Consider the following 17167-nt stretch of genomic DNA (forward strand, 5'->3'; position numbering starts at 1 on the left):
GCCTGGGTCCTGCTGACGTTGTGCTGCTTTACGCAGTGATTTTCCCCAGCGCCGGGCACAGTGGTGAACATCTGCAGTCCTGGCACTAGGAGGTCCGAGGCAGGAGGATCACAAGTTTAAGCCCAGCCTGGGCAGCTTAGTGAGACCCCTTCTCAAAAAAGTCAAGTGCGTGAGATATATATCAATTCAAAGAGCCTGGAGTTCAATCCCCAGTAGAAAAAAAGAAAGAAAGAAGATGATTTACTTAGCAAGGCTGGGCTGAGAGGATCACTGCGTGATGCAGCTGTCCAGTAAAAGATTCTGTTTCTAGAGCTAAAACAAAAAATGGAAATAGAGCCAAGGTCAAGCTCTCTTGGGGGCTTGGGGCAAACCACAGTGCCAAAAGGACACCAAGCTCCAGACTCCCCCAAGTCGTTCCGTTCCCCAAGCAAGCAGTGTGTGCCCTTGAGTCCCCTCCAAGTTGTATTTACCGCTAGACAATGAGAAAGCTCCCACAGCCCTCAGTTTGGAGCCAGCCAGCAGCATTAAAACAATGCAGGTGTCTGTTGCTTCTGCTGGCTTAGGGGTCAGAGAGGAAGCAATGCCGCAGGGACAAACCCCAGAATGCAGCAGGCCCCAGGCTGTGGCTGCGGGTCAGATGAATCCAGCCCTGTGTGTAGCTCCAAGGCTCATTCGCAGCTGAGGATTGTCAATTCTGGTAGAGAAGCCTGCACTTGGTGGGACACAGGCTGTTTTAAGTAACTAGCAAGCACAAAGGTAGCTTGATGTAGGCAGAATTCACAAAAGGTTAAGAATAAATGAAGTGACTAGGTAACGTGTGTGTGTGTGTGTGTGTGTGTGTGTGTGTGTGTGTTACAGAGAGAAGATACAAGGCCTAGGTAAAAACCCCAGAGATAACAAGTTCTCTACAAGGAAACACAGAGAACTGAGGACTGCTACCCTTAGATAAGAAAGACATGCATGGAATTCTGGAACCAGTGTGCTTGAACATTAAGGATACAAAATTACAGAAAGGAGTAAGAAGCTCTGGCCTGCTACGTAGCAGGAGGGTACTATACTGTTACCTTTGGATAGGAAATGTCCCCAGGGCTCATGTGGGGGGCCTGCTCAGCAATGCAGCAGTGTTCCTGGTGGCCCTAGACAGGACACTGGGTCACAGGTGCCAACTTCAGCTGTGGATGTGAACCACTGGCGCATGCACAGCTCAACAGGTCACTAGGAGGTGGGGCCCCCTAGCAGAAGCAGGGTGGATCAGGGCATGCCTTTATGGGTACACCCCATCCCCAGCGCTCACTCCCTAGTTCCTGCCGCTTCCCATGGCTGCCAGGACTGAGCAGCTTCCCTCAGCCATGCCCTTCTGCCACAACTTCAGCCTCACCACAGGCCTGAGGCCTGGTCCTGAGGCCATGGAGCACGCTGACCAGGGCCGAGCCTCTGAAACTGTGAGCCAAAAGAAATCCTTCCTCCTTCACACTGGTTTTTTAAAAAGTGTATTTTGTCACAGCAATGGAAAGCCAACATATGCATAGCTCAAAAAGCTAGAACAAATTTTGAATGTTTCAGCCATATACAATTGATAAATGTTTGAAGAGATATGTCTAAGTGGATTTAAGTACTACATGAAGAATATATACATATATGTATATATCTGATAGATATATGAATGATATCCCATAAACATGTACATTATAATTTCCATTATCAGTCAAAAACTAAAATTTTTAAAGTATAAAACTCATAAACGCAAAATTAACAGGAATTCAACATGACATTATAAGAAAATACACAATGTTACAAGAGTTTTGCATGAGGGGGTAGGTAAGCATGAAGAAAGTCACTTTCCCAACTAGACTCTGCCTGAGCTTCACCCTAGTGGGAGCTCACGCCACCCTTACCAACACTGGGAAAGCGAGGAGACATGAAGAATCGGGATGCGCACTAGATGGACACATGAAGCCACCATTCACCACGCAGAAAAAACAGTGAAACATTAAGGCCACCTGTTAAATCTGCTGTGAAGGAAAAGCCTACTTGGAAACACGTAAGCAGAAGCAGAGACACACAAGAGCAAGGACAGACACAGCCCAAAGGGCAATGGGAAACAGTATCTAGGCTTCAGGTACAATTACAATGGTAGAAGAAATCTAAGGAAAACCAGACACAACACGGGAATAAAATGATTTAAAAAATTAAATCTTTTTTAAAAAGCAACAAGAGAAACCTAAGCCTAGTCATATAATTAAGAAAACATAAATTAATATATCAAAGATATCACTTTTTTACCAATTTTTAAAAAAGTATTTAGTTATATGTTTAAAAAAGCCCTAGTGGAACTTGGTGTGGTGGCACACGCCTGTAATCTCAGCACTCTGGGAGGCTGAGACAGGAGGGCTGCAACATCTGAGCCCAGCCTGGGCAACTGAACAATGCCCAGTCTTAGGGTAAAGCTCTGTGTATTTGATCCCCAGCAATGCTACACTAAAAACAATGAAATAAAAACAGAATACTTCAATATAAAACCAAGGTTGATGTAATAATAAATATATATATTAAAAAGAAATAAGAAAAGTTATTAAAGAACTGACCTTAAAATAGTATTGAACAGCAAAACTATGGGAGAATTCTTCCAAATGCTTAATGTCACTGTTTACTTTGACTTCTCTAAAATATATTTTAAAACTTCTATAAATCAACTCCTTGAAAACAAACCAAGTTTATTTCTAAAGCCTAAGAAGGGCAAGCTCCCTGACACTTTTCTTTCATATTTGAGTGTGTGTGTGTGTGTGTGTGTGTGTGTGTGTGTGTGTGTGTGTGTTAGCTGCTAATGATTGACAGGATGTCTGTGCCTCCCAGAATTCCTCAGTGTGCTGGCCTTGGGAGCCCTGAGGGTGGGGACCTCACAGAAAGGAGGCCTCGCTCAGTCCTGTTTGCACCATGTGAGGTCCAGCCAGGAAGGTTAGTGAGCCGCACACTTAGGGCTAGGATCCACCGTGAGCTCACTCTGTGTCCACCGGGAGATGAAGGCCCAATGCACATGTCTGCTCGTGTCTGTTCAGTTGTTCCAGCATCATTTGTTGAGACTGTTTTCTGCCCATTGATTTGTCTGGTGCCTTTGCCCAAAGTCAATGGACTGTAAATGTAAGGTTTCCTTCTTAGCTCTCCCTGATCTACGTGCTCGTTGTCATGCCAGTACTACAGTCTTGACTACTTCACAATAAATTTTGAGACTCCAAGCCTGAGTCTTCTAATTTTCCTCTTTTACAAATATTTTGGCTATTCTTGGGTTTTGTTTTGGAGTTTCTGCAAAAAGAGCAGGCTGTGATGTGGGCAGGGGGCAGGGCTGGTGACCAACGCAAGGCCTCCAGCGTGGTGGGCAGATGCTCCTCACTGGGCTACGCAGCCAGAGCCCGAGCTGCGATTCTGCTGAGGGCTGTACTGGGATTTCAACAGAGCTCTGCAGCAACATAGAGAGCTGCCGCCTCTGCCTTGCTGGGAACTGGCAAGTCTGAGTAATTCTTGAAGGACTGACTTAAAGCTACTTTAACCTACATCATTATCATGGACATAAAAAATAATAAGAAATAAAACAATGGGCCAAAATACTGAGGCTGATGTCATGCACACCACAGGCAGGGGCTGTCCTCTGGCCCAGCATTTCCTGAGTAGGGTCTCTCATCCTGTAATGACAGCAACACAGCTGTTCACGTTCTACGATCCTAAGAAAGATTTCCACGGAGCTACGATTTAAGGAAGCTCAAGAGAGACAGAAAAAAGGAAATTATGCTAAGATAGTTATTACAGTCCTTGGTAGCAGTGATTGTCAAATATCCCAACAATAATTTTGCACCAAGAGGGAAAATACTACATAGTTAGCAAACAGAAATCTAAATAGCCTGCTTGAATGTCAGTTATTTATAAAAATGATACAAATGCAGGTAAACACAAGATCTGGCAACAGAGTACATGAAATCTCAGGTGTGCCTACTAAATGTCACCAAATAATTTGACGTAAATGAGCTTGGAATTGAACCAATGAAGGGCAGTTATTCACATGAAGTTGCTGGACATCCTACACCATGATGTATGTGTTTTAAAGTGAGACACGTCTTGTCCCCTGCAGCCTGCAGAGGGAAGATTCTACGACTGCCCACACACAGGCAGTGCTAGTGCTTCTAGCAACATGGCTACTGAGGATGCCCAGTAGCAACCGTGCACTCGGCCCCTGCCCTTGGGACTAACGCAGGCTGGGAGAGGCTCATCCGCTCAGGAGCACTTAGGAAGCTTAGGGCTATGGCTCAGCATTAGCCTTCCACCTGCTCGCCCGTCCCACAGCCTGCCAAGACAGGGTTAAAAGAACAGCGAGTGCACTTTACTTATTAGCAATCAGGGTTGCCATTATCTTCCCATTCCAGCGAACAGTCATTAAACCACACAATATGGATTTATCTCACTGGGAAGTGAAGAAAAATACATCCTCCCTCTCCCCTGCACCACATCAAATCAGTCCCTCATTTTCTGTGCTAAGAATAAATAGCAAACCTATTTTTTTGTTCTTGAAGTAATTAAGAGAACCACGTAGGCTGGAGGAAGAGAAGACTACAATTAACAGACCTTCAGGGAATTATTTCTCTTCCTGCAGTTGCCTTTTCCTCGCTCCCATAAATAACAACATTACATCATGCCGAGAAGGCTTGCTATGCAAATACAGGAGGCTGGGGTGCCCTTCACCAGGGTGGAGAAAACTGGCCCCATCCCCATCTGTGCCTGCAGGCCAGGCCTTGGTGCAGGGCCCTGCTGTGCTGTTCTCCCTCCTAGGGCCTCCTCCTCTTTCCTCTGCCTGGTAAATAAATCACCCCCAGGGTCCACATTCATTTTATGTCCCTGCAGCAACCCACAAAGGGCTAAGGAGTGACACATTTCCCAGTTATTTTGGGACACTGGTGAAAACTGTAATTTTATCTTAATGAAAGTACAGTAAAGAACCAGTATGGCAAGGTCTTGATGTATATAGCCCAGCTGATGACACCTAAAAGCCTGGTGGACAGCAGGTGCCCAGATGGGGCCTGGCCCCCAGGACTTCTGCCAGGAGCCCAGTAGGGAACAGAAGGTGAGGCAGAGACCCCACCTGTGTGGGAGGAACACAGGTGACCTGAAGGAAAGGTCAACCATCAAAGCAGTCCCTTGGGGGCTGCCAGGAGGGGGAGGGGAGGGCGTGCCCCTAGCACCCTGCCTTCCTCAGCAGGAAGGGCCAGGTAGGGGGACAGAGCAGCCACAGGCAGGCAGAGAAAAACGAGCACAGCAGCTGCCGGCAAGAGGGCCTGGCACAGCGCGGCTTCGGAAGCAGGCCCGGTCTAGCTCACTCGCTCTGAGGCAGAGGGCACCGCTCTTTACAGACTGTTGATTGAAGTCTCGATTCTCACTCACTGCCAGGCTCGTGGGGCTGGGGCTCACTCCCAGCGGAAGCCACAGGCAGACCTAGTGCTGTTTCTGTCTGCCCGTGCATAAGACACGCATGCACATGGGACACACATATGCAGGACAAAGTGCACTGTGCCACCGTCTGGGTGGTGTCCAGGCCTCGTGTGAGCTTCCATTCTGTCCCCATCGCAGTGACACTGGGATCATCTGAGAGTCACACTGAAGGGCCCTGCCAGGCAGGCTTGTGGGGACAACCAAACTTTCTGTTGTTGCTTTCATGAGAGCCTCTGGTGAGGGGCTCCCCTTAGAAGCCCATCTGCCTTTCTTGGTCAACACATGCACACAGTGGGCCAGTCTCCTACTAGGCCCAGACCATCAGCACAGAGGCAGGCTTGTGGGAACAGGACAGAGCGGCCTCATCCTCGTTGTTCACCAGATCCGACACTGTGTGCCTTCCTGCACTTCCACAAAGTAAAACCTTAGGTTTTCAGAAGCCAGCGATATCCAAGATATCCACAGTGCTGGCCTCGAGTTCGGGAGACAGCTTCAAAGTTAAGTCCCAAAGTCTTTGCTTTACAGCAACCTCGTTAGGCTATGCTCGGTAACAATACAGATAACCACTTTCAGTCATTCAAATATTGGGGCATTTATTTAGAGACAGACATCAAAATTAGTTACACTACTAAATCAGTATATTATATAAGGGATGTTAAAGTATGCAAATCCAGAGAACCAAACACACACGCATGATCAAAATACATGGTGAATATTAAAAATTTTAAAAATTATTACAGCAAAAGGCACAGTGCTGTTAATTCCTATCAAAGAACTTCCCTTATTTGAATGCACTTGTCCTATAATTCTTGCCACTTTCTGAAGCTTCTCTGGACGTCCTCTTTGGTGTCCTTATGAGGCGTGACCATTACAGCAATGGTGGCAAGGCGGGGGCTGGGGCTGCTGGGGCTGGGGCTGCTGGCACTGCTCCTATCCACACAGATTCATTCAAACCAAACAGCTGCTGCACCACCTTTCAGGTAGCACCTCCCACGACACCTCTGCTGTCCCAAATCCAACTAATGCCACCACCAAGGCAGGCGGCAGTGCCCTACAGTCAATAGCCAGTCTTCCTCTGGTCTCAGTCTCCCTTCTCCTTCTGTACTGTTAGAGACTCTGGCCAAGAAACCTCTCTACTTCCCCATCTTGTAAACCCAGTCCAAATGGCGACTACTAGTCCAGTGTGGCGAGGAACAAATCTAATTCCACACTTTATTTTATTGATGCAGAAAATGTTGAGAATTCCAAATCTGATTCATTTCAAGGACGTGTGAAGGGACTGACAGATGCTGAGCGTCAATATTAAATCTGCTGGGTTTATTTTGGTACAAGATAAAGAGAGGGAAGCTCCAAGATTGATCATGATTTCGATTATGGCTTAAGAAAAATGGATGTGGAGCCAGGGAGATAGCTCAGCAGCGTAAGTGTCGCCTGGCGGAACACAAGGTCCCGAGTTTGATCTTCGGTACCTCCCCCCCCCAAAAAAAAGAAAGACAAATGGATGCTTAAAACTCTACCTTGAAAACAAGAATAGATTTTATCTAGAAATAAAAGATGGGATGTGGAATGGAGATTCAGTTTTCATTTCATTTATTAAATCTCTAAGGCCATAAAACACTTAGATAATAGAACAGGCACCCATATGCTATTTATATGTACATTAGAAGGATCTGCCAAGCGTTCCTCAATGTGTCTTTTCAGCAGTGCTAATTCAATACTGATAGCCTCTCAGTAAAGTTTTGCATTGTTCAGCTATCACTGTTTTCTTGGCAACTGAACTCTCTCCCATACGACATTACATTTGACTTTTCACATACTAGTTGACTACAGGACTGGAAGCCATCTCCGAATCGAAGCATCAAGAGCAAATCTTCCCGAAGTGAGCGGTAGGCACTCCCCCGCTTTCATTCAGCAGAAACACCACATTCACTTAGCTAAACTGATTCCAAAGACTAGGCTTGTATTGACCTCAACTAATTTCAACACACTGCTTTTTAAATTTCTGTGTATGCTGAATACTTTTCACAATTATAAAGCCTGCTTTGAAGATAAAATTACGAATCTTGAAACTAGAAAGGCAAATACACCAAGGAGCCAAAAGCGCATAAGCATTTGGGAAGAGAAGGCTGGAAGCTAACATGCATTGAGGGTGCAAAATCTTTCATGCTTTTCCTACAAATACTTTTTTCTTTTAAACTATGGATCCCAACAGCCACATCTTGAACATGTTCTGCTATCAGCCAACATTGTGGGTAGTTAAAACTGGTCCTAAGCCTTGATTTTTGCTATAAGTCTTTTTACAACTGCCTCAATACACAGAAAGCTCTTTTAAAAAAAGACACACCCTCAATTCTTTGTTCGCATGGTCACACACGATGCTTTCATGTTCCGGTATCTACTCGGACCACATTAGTCTCAGTATAATCCAAGTCATTTCTTTCCCATCCTTAAAAATCTACGTGGGAACGACCAGACTGATAGATCTGCAGCCACTGTGTGTGTGAACGAACACGCCCTCTGCTTCCTACCTGAATGCTGCGCATCTGCTTGGACTGTATATTGTGTTTGTGTCTTTATGCTTTGATTCACAGTAACTCCCCATGTTATGGAATTGAGTTGCATTGAACACAAACTGAAAATAAAGAAATAAATGGCCGAAAGAGCAAAAAAGAAAAAAAGAAGTGGCGAGAACAATGGGACAAGTATGTTCTAAGTAAGGGGACTATTTTGAAGGGGATTCACGGCAATATATCTTTTACTGTAATACTTTTTTATTTTTTGTAAGATAACAGGTTTATTAATTTTTTGATATTTTTTTGTAATACATTTTAAAACATTCACTCTGTTTTTTCACTCACACTTCATGCATGTAGTTAATGCAAAGTAGAATGTTAAAGCCAAAGAGCAGAAAAATTTTACAAAGATGTACTGCTTAAAGAAAACAGGACCAGAGACAAATAAAAATAGTTGACTAAAATATAGACTCAAAAACTTAAAAAGAAAAGGGTCATTAATCACTTGTATCTAGGGCCGGGGATATAGCTCAGCAGCATAAGCACCTGCCTGGCAAGTGCAAGGTCCTGAATTGAATTCCTGATTTAAAAAAAAAATCACTTGTATTTGAATAGACTCAACACTACTATAGGTTTAAGTGGACAAAATTAATGCAAAAACTAAAACCAACGTCTTGCTGTCCACATTTAAAACTTAAGAATACAATATAAGTCATGCACCAAATATCTAATAGTTGTTTGCAACACAGAAATTTAGGGCAGAGTGAATCTGTCTGCTCCAGCATTAGCCCCTATAGCCACCCATTTTGCCAAGCACAGCCTACCTCTTCTGCCAGCTCTCAATACCAAGAGAAGTCTTTTGCCCAAAAATGAAGAAAAGAAAAACCGATCTCCTACTTCCCAGGTCTAAGCACGCCGTGAGACGCACAGCCTCCACCACACCGTCACCACCGCAGTGGTCACCACATGCTGGAAACAGTGACTGATAAGGGCCAGAGGAGAGGCCACGGCTGGGAGGAAGGACGCTGCCACTGGGGCACTGCAGGATTCAGTGGAGACAAAGGGAAGGAATGACAGAAGGAAATTCTTCCTGCTCGAGCCAGCTTGCTCCAGCGCAGCACTGCAGCCACCTCAGGGGTGGCCACAGCCCGGAACGGGGAGGCCACTGCGCCCAGGCTCAAGCAAGTAGAGGGAGGGGCAGCTCTGCTCTGGAAACCCTCCTCCCACATGGGCTGCCTGGTACCAAGTGGTGAGGGGGAAGGTAAGCAGAAGGCCTACCTGCACAGGGAACAGTGGCAAGGCATCCATAAATGATGACCACGGAAAAGTGGAAATTGGTCATCGTCCAGTGAACGAGTGACCCTCAGAAGAGCAAGGGAGCTGACACCAAGCTGCTGTTGAGAATGTCTGGCTTCACCATGTGTCAGCTCCCCACAAGGAACGCAATCATTACAGACTGCAACCGTGGACTAGCAAAAACTTAACACTGGCAAATACTTTTGAAAAGAAGTCAGTAGAAGAGCCTGGCAGTTTCTGAAGAAAGTGAATGTCACACACTCTCTGTGCTGACAGAAGCTGTCAGGGGCCAGTCACCAACCTATAAATGTTGACTAACGAGTTCTTGCACGCGAAGTTACCAACAGAGCCTGCACAATTTCATAGAAGAGCCAGGGCCTCACAGGTGTCACAAAAAGCCACACCCCAGCTTTTGGGACAGAGTTCCTCAACTGCAAATGAAGGATGCCATCCTCCAATAATTTGCTCCACAGTTGCTCAGAATGCAATGAAATGCGTATCTGAGCACCTTAAGGAGAACAGCAATCATAGTCCAAGAAAGCTCTCAACTCTTTTCATCCTTTGAGAAGAGCTAAATATAAACACCACATGTTGCTTATCCCTAGAGCTATTAAACAAGAGCAATGATAGATCTTGTATCCTTTCCCTTCAAATCAAATACCACTTACATAAGCAAGCTACTTCACTGCAAAGGAGTTCCAACATCCAGCAAAGGAAGCTGGACACAGGGGTGCACATCTGTAATCTCAGCACTCTGGGAGGCTGAGGCAGGAGGATCCCAAGGTCTAGCCCAGCCTAGGCAACTCACAAATTTATCAAGACCCTGTCTCACAATGAATAATAAAAAGGGCTATATGCTCAGTGTAAAGGTCCTGAGTTCAGTCCCCAGTGCTGCCAAACAAACAAGTAAAACTTGAGAGGCACAATGAGAACTGTACCTGTCTAAAAACTGTACTATGAGTCCTTTGAGGAGTTGCAAGTTCTTTATCCTAGAGCCAGCCCAACCACCGTGAATGCCCACTACCTCTCAGCACTGCTCCATCCCTTATTGGTAAGATTGGTAGCACAAACTAAAACCATGATGCCACATTAAGGTTTTTTGAGGGAAAAAAAACCTTGAACTCATGAAAACATAGCAAATTAAGGTGCTTTTGTAGGATAAAAGTTGAAATAAAAATTAAGCATTTTCATTTTAAAGTGAAAAATTAACTTAATGGCAAGCATAACAAGACCTAAGTCCTGACTTTTCCTTCGCTGCTCAACACCTTCCAAGTACTGTGGCATACTGACTCATCAGGAAGAGAAGGGCGCGGATCCCAGTGAGCCTGCGCTGTGGCCCTCAGTTGACCCTGCGGCGCTGCACAATATTTTAAATTTTAGGCTCTCATCCCAAATCTCCAGTACACAATGAACCCTGAACAAGCTAAGTACTCCTTACCTGAAAGCGTGAGACCAGAAGGGCTTTGAGTTCTGGATTTGGGAGTATTTGTGTGTGGAGCTAGCTATCTAGACCTATAAATGGATCTGCTTGTCCGTCTGTCCATCCATCCATGCATCTGTCTGTCTGTCTGTCCTTCTATCCATCCATCCATCCATCTATCCACCTCTGTGCACACATATAATAAGGTATCTCGAGAATGGAGTCTACACCTGAAGTTCGTGTGTGCTTCCCACGCACCTTATACACACAGCCTGGCGATCACTGTATGCAGTGTTTCCATGGCTTCTGTGCTCTGAGACCCATCACATAAGGTCAGGTGTGTAAGTGGCATCACGTTGGGGCTCAAAAGCTTCACATTATGGAACATTCTGGATTTTGGATTAGGGAAGTTCAACCTGTATTGTGATATCAAAGCAACTCAAAATACATAATGCTAGCTTTTTAAGAAGTTTCAATCTAAGAATGTGCTCCTCCTACACCCAATGTTCATTTCGGAAATGGTCAGTGGTGTATTAAAGCTTAGTCTCCTTAACATTCCCCTCTACAGCCTGTGTCCTTGTGCACACATTCAAAGGAATAAAACATTTAACAGGAATAGCCTGAGTATCTTTTCTTGCAAGTAGAGCCACAATCTGATCTTGACTTCTCTGACTGTACAAGAGAAGAACCATGCCTTGTGAAAGGAAGAGAGAAAAATAAAGAAATATAGCCAAAGGTTCATGAGCTTGAATCCAAAGAAAAGCAATTTCAAGATAATAGGAGAAATTATTTAAGCTTGCACATCAGCTTAAGTAATTCATATCCAGGTCAGCTTTCTATATAGTTTTAATGATTAACTAGTACCATGGTTATAAAATATGTTTTCATATATACATGCATGGGGGGGCTTAGAGAATCAGAATTAGAAAACTGCTTTTCAGATTCAAGGAGTTGCTCAGGATGAAAAAATAAATGACTGGAGAGCTGCCTAAAAGAAGAAAGGGAGGGCAAAGGGATGCTGAGAAAAGAACTGAAGAAGAGGGAGGAAGAGAAAAGAAAAAAGGAGGGGAAGCAAATCATCCTCAAGCTGATGAGAAAAGCAGTTTTCAGCAAAAAAAGAAACAATTTTTCCAAATGTGTTCCTGGAAATCGCTGCGGCGGAGCTCTGGCAGAGCGCCTGCTCAACCCGAGGGCGGAGGAGCCGAAAACCTCCAACAGATTCACTGGTAATTATTCGTAAGAATGGGTGGTATGACACGAGTTTAAGAATGGCTTTCAGCAATGTGAGCTCTCCCTTTCGAACACATTGATATTATTATATTTAAAATAGCATATAAAGGGAATTCGATTAATATAGATTTGCCTGCCTGGATGATATCAATTGCTTGAAGTGCAGAGTTTTTACATTCACCTCTTTCTCCCCAGTGCCTTGCAGTTGTACACGCGAAATCACGCATGCGCTGAAGGGTCAGTTGTACACGTTTAGGGTGGTAGGAAGGTGAGTGAAATGAGCCCTGGAATACAGTTCCTAGAAGCAGAGGAAGTCAATATACATAAGCGAATAAAAAAAAAATTATTTCTAGACCTTTCTAGGAGAAACCTGGGATTAAACTCAGGGCCTTGTGCATGTTAGGCAAATGTTCTACTACTGACCTGCATCCTTCACCCTAGATTTTCTCAACTTTTAAAAGAAACACAGAGAAGGAAACTAAAGTGTCAGAGCCACCTTCTTCACATACATAAAAATTCTGTTCTCTTTTAACCTTTCTCATGGGCTTTTTTTTTTTTTTGCAGTTCCGGGGATTGAACTCGGGACCTTGCTTATTCTACTGAGCTATTTCCCTGTGTGAGCAAGCAGAGAAAGGAGAAGCAGAACTCAACTGAGGCCAGGTAGGTGCTGGTGCTACGGAGGGACTCCTGGGCTCCCTGCTGGGAAGGCCCAGGAGTCACACACTCGCTCCTGGCACCCTGGCTCTTCTATGTAACCTGCAGCTGACGCTTTATGGATGCTCAGGGCTGTTCTGAGCAGCCACAGGCCTGCATACAGAAAGCTCCCGGCCCAGCAGCCAGCTAGCCAGAAGAGCCTGCTAGTGTGACAGGGCTGCTGTTAGCCCAAAGCTTATACTGTTCTGACATTTACAGTAGCGACTTTTGTCCCAATCCACCATGAGCTAAGATCAAAATTTAGAACTAATTTATTAGTAATGCAGAGAGGAGAAAATTGTATTTTGTGTTCTCCACCTAAGTGGTTTAATGATGCTCACATACTGTTGGCGTCAAGCACCCCAATCATGTCTCATTACCAATGAGGACTCGCCCATAGCCCGGAACAGAAGCTGACTAACACCCCGGCTTCCCAGAAGCGCTCCTCAGAGGGAGGCGATGAAAGCACAAGAACTCCAGGTTCCTGGGCCTGCGACCCTGGCTGGCTCAGCCACCCCAGCCCCAAGCGACCTTGGGGATGGGACCATCAGAAGCTTTGTATTAAAAAGATAAGGAAGGCACTGTACCTCTAATCGCTGGATCCGTCCTTTGAAAAACATAAAGAGGGAAGAATTAGGGTAAGCAGCTTCCTTTTTGAGAAGAATTTCCTTAGCTTCATCCAGGCCTGCTTTGTTATCGCTGCCATCCAAGGCGAAAAACGGGCGGACGACAGTGTGGTACCAGAGGAGGGCTAGCCTGCGGGGAGAAGGGCTGTGAGCAGCACACAGAGGTTCTTCCACTTCCGCACACATCACCAAGCGCCCTCCCCACACCCGCTCCTGAAAAACGTACCAGGCAGTCTTCAAAGAAGTCAAATCAGAGTCTTTCCCATATTAATTTTGTCAGCATTCGGAAAACTGCTTTACCACAACATACACATCTGCATACTCCCGTCAGGTGACAAGGGGCAACAGAGGCAGCCAGCTGCGCCACCCTGGGAAGCAGACTGCTGAGGATAAGCTGATGGAGTACTGACTTCGGCACTTAGGAATCAAGTCAGCGCACGACCACTGTGAACGCACTGCCCCTCATAATAAAAGCTTTCACTTTTTGCAAAAGAAAATGTGACTTTCTCTCTCTCTCTCTCTTTTTTTTTTTTTTTTGCATGACTTTCTCTTGTGTTTAGAAAAGTTAGAGTATCTTGGAACGTAAATTTAAATATAGAACCCACAGTCACAAGTTATATTAAGTTAAAATAAGTGAGAGGAAGATTACAAGTCCGTTCTCTTAAAAGTCTCTTACTTAAAACTCATTAAAGAAAAATGTTATGATAAACTTAGGTAAACAGAACAGTCACTGAGCTCAGCTTTAATGAACAGAAAAAATTGCTCAACCAGCACATCAAACATTCTCATGCAAACATATGCATCTAGTACGCTCAGAAATTCAGTTCACTGAGAGGAAATCATACTAGCATTAATTCCATTCATTTGTTTCTCACAGATAAGCTTGAAAAAGTATTAAAATATAAGCAGAAATTATTGTAAGCAACAAATCTGTTAACTCAAAGAATGGGCCACTCTAACAAGTTTGAAGGGGCACAAATATTTTTCAAATGATACATTAATGGTTTTAAAATAACAATCAACTGATTAAGAGCTAACATCGTAACTCCTCGATGTTGCCATCAGTGGAAATATGTCTCACCAAGGTTCTCTCCAATAGCAACAATTTTTTAGAAAGTTTTGACAAGTAGTGTCACACTAGACTAACAGCATCTAGTAGCTGATAAAACTGTTCAAATCATGAATGGCAGTTATTTGACAGGTTAAAATGATATCATTTTAACCTATGAAAAGCAGGTGCCGGTCGCTGCTCTGCACAGTGACACCAGTTCCCCTCCACTTACCTATTTAAATAATTGTCATTTAAATTTACACTGCACAGTGCAACATGACCCCATATAGGACAGCGTAAAATATCCAGACGACATGTTAACAGACCAACTGAGCAACTACAGATATCAAGGCCAATTATCCAATATGAGGATTCTCTGTACGAACAAAAAATTCAGACCCACGGAACAGACTTACCAAACTGATGTCAGATAAGTCTAAATCATGATCATGCAGCTCAGTGACCATGATCAAAGCCACAAAGACTGCTTATAAAATCACTGAAGGGTAAACGATAAGGTCACTTTGCCTGGTGACAATGCAGGACTCATGAGCCCAAAAGAGCGTGCCTTGTACCTAGCTAAAGCAGCTTACACCATGCCACCAGCCCCCCACGTGGTCCTGGGGGTAGCTTTACGACGTTTACTTACTTTCAACACTATATTATCTACCAAAGCATTGCAATATAGCTACTCACGTAGCTAAAGGGGCCTTCATGTCCTTACTTTCGCTTGCATACATCAGTGAAGAAAGCCCCTGTAGGCGGTCTCCAGGAAACCCCAGCAGGTTGATGATTTTGAGCAGGTTTGGGGGCACCATGGATATGCAAAGGTGAAAAAGGCCATATCCAAAGCTCACAGCACCTTTCAGTCTGTTTAGGGACTCCTCAGTCACCCCTTCAGCCACTATGTGGTTATCATTTGCGGCATCAGAAGACAAGGGCTCTTCGGTTAGCTTCTTCTGATACAGTTCCTGAAGGGCATTGATGTCCAGGTAGCACTTATTGTAAATCTTCCAGGCTTTCCTAAGGATCCACCCACCTTTTATGTATGCTAGAAAGAGAAGGGGAGAAGAGCATTCAGGGTGTGCGTTCACAGCGATTTTTGTACTTGACTAATAAAGGATATTGGAAAAAAAAACCCTGAAAATCAAACACGTTTTTTAAAACGTTAAAATGATGACCTATCACTGCACTTTGTTTCTTCACAGTCTTATTTGCTGTTGGCCTCCTTGAGCCAAACTCTGTCCTGTCTGACAAGAGTCATGCGGCTTTGCTTCTTGTGGCAGTTGTACGTTACTGAAGGAAACCCTCTGCGTAGCTCGGGCATGGCATACACAGGAGGGGCGGAAAGCGGGGGGAATGAACTGAAGCCTCAGTCTTTCAGGTCTTCTGTGAAACCCTCTACTACTTCTCTACACTACTGTGGTGCTTCCTGATAAATCTTTTGTTGTTTAAATAATGTATGTATTTTTATCCCCTAAGAGAAGTAACTTCAACTCTATACTCAAGCATCGAGCAAGCTGTCTTTGTCAAAAACAGTAAGACAAGCCAACAAAAAGAATTGATTCACATTTTCTGGGCAACAAGTGACCAGTTTATTACCCAAAAAGTCATTCATGTGACATGCAGAATGACGAAGATTCCCCAGCTCACCTACAACCAGCACCTCTGTGTGGCTGACCCTACCCAACTGGGATGGCTTCGTTTGGTCCTCTATTGCCCCAGCCCAGAGAGATTACCTGACACCCAGAGGGAAAACTTGTTATTTTAAAAGTAGCTTCCATTACTGCCTTTTAGGGCAATTTATTAGCAGAGAACTCATGAAAATTTAGTGGGCAGAGAAGCCCTCCGGAACAGGAAGGGAGACATGGGATCCGGCACCTGCCAGGCTCTAGGTGCTCCTCTCAAACAAGCATGCAAAGGCAAGTCTGGGAATACTTTCACCTTTGGGCAGGGTGGGGTGTCAGGAGCAGCCGATTCACCTGTTATTGTCTGAGTGCGGTAGGGAATTTTCTGTTAAAAATGTTTTCTCCTAAGCACAGAACAGAGCTCACCCACTAGACACTGTTACTGACATGATACCACTACTCGGACCCTGCTGCAAAAGTGGAAAACATCAACTGAACCAGGCTTCCAGATCTGCTAAATAGCAAAAAAAGAGAAGTGATTAGAAAATTCTAGCCCCTTCACTGAAAGTGACATGACATGTGCTGTCCTCCCAGAGGCTGGAGCCCTGGTTGGGTGGGCAGGAGATCTGTACTGGGGATGTTCTTACCCTCACCATCACTGTGGGGGCCTGAACTGCACAGTGTGCTTTACACCGAATGCTCATGTTCCTTCAGGGACCCCGGAACGTGGGTGTGAGCGTGGTGGTAGGTCTCTGAGATGTCTCAGATGGTAAGGTTTCTCCCTGCTTAGTACTGCTCCTGCACCGCTAGGAGAACGCAGCATGACTCAGGTGACTCCCCCAGCAAAGGACACTTGGAGGCCGCCCCTGGATGTCACCCCATGCCCCTTTTCTCTTTCTTGACTTTGCCCTGCCTCCTTTTTCTCTGCTACATCACAATAGGAACATGTCGAGCCCCAAGAGACCTGTGGGTGAACCATCAGATCAGGACTGGTCTTTGAGTCCCAGTACATGAGAGAGCATGTACTCCACTTAGGCATATAAATTTGCCAACAAGCAGTTACCATTTTTCCTAGAAGGTCACAATGAAAACATAATTATCTTTCGAGTTCTGGGTAGTGAATGTCCTAGAGCCTACATCCATTAGGAAGCATGCCGCAGGACCAGATGACAGAAGAAATTAGTCTACAGGACACTGATTTAAAGAGAGCTGGTTCTACAATTTTATAATTACCTAGG

At 44.8% G+C, this 17167-nt stretch overlaps 1 protein-coding gene and 1 pseudogene across 1 annotated transcript in view; one reads left to right on the top strand and one right to left on the bottom strand.

Annotated features, from left to right (window-relative positions):
* The window catches only part of Ttc39c (tetratricopeptide repeat domain 39C), a 41081-nt gene extending 25834 nt beyond the window's left edge, over positions 1-15247 (bottom strand). The window contains exons 1-2 of the mRNA XM_023720426.1: positions 15164-15247; positions 13212-13380 (exon numbers count right to left, since the gene is read on the bottom strand). Coding sequence (XP_023576194.1) covers positions 13212-13244 — 33 coding nt within the window. The 5' untranslated portion in view covers positions 13245-13380; positions 15164-15247. The remainder of the gene's footprint in view (positions 1-13211; positions 13381-15163) is intronic.
* LOC105742813 lies at positions 6349-6583 on the top strand (annotated as a pseudogene).
* Positions 15248-17167: the final 1920 nt, after the last annotated feature.

The sequence above is a fragment of the Octodon degus genome, unplaced genomic scaffold (assembly GCF_000260255.1).
Source record: "Octodon degus isolate 3935 unplaced genomic scaffold, OctDeg1.0 scaffold00075, whole genome shotgun sequence".
Taxonomy (NCBI): domain Eukaryota; kingdom Metazoa; phylum Chordata; class Mammalia; order Rodentia; family Octodontidae; genus Octodon; species Octodon degus.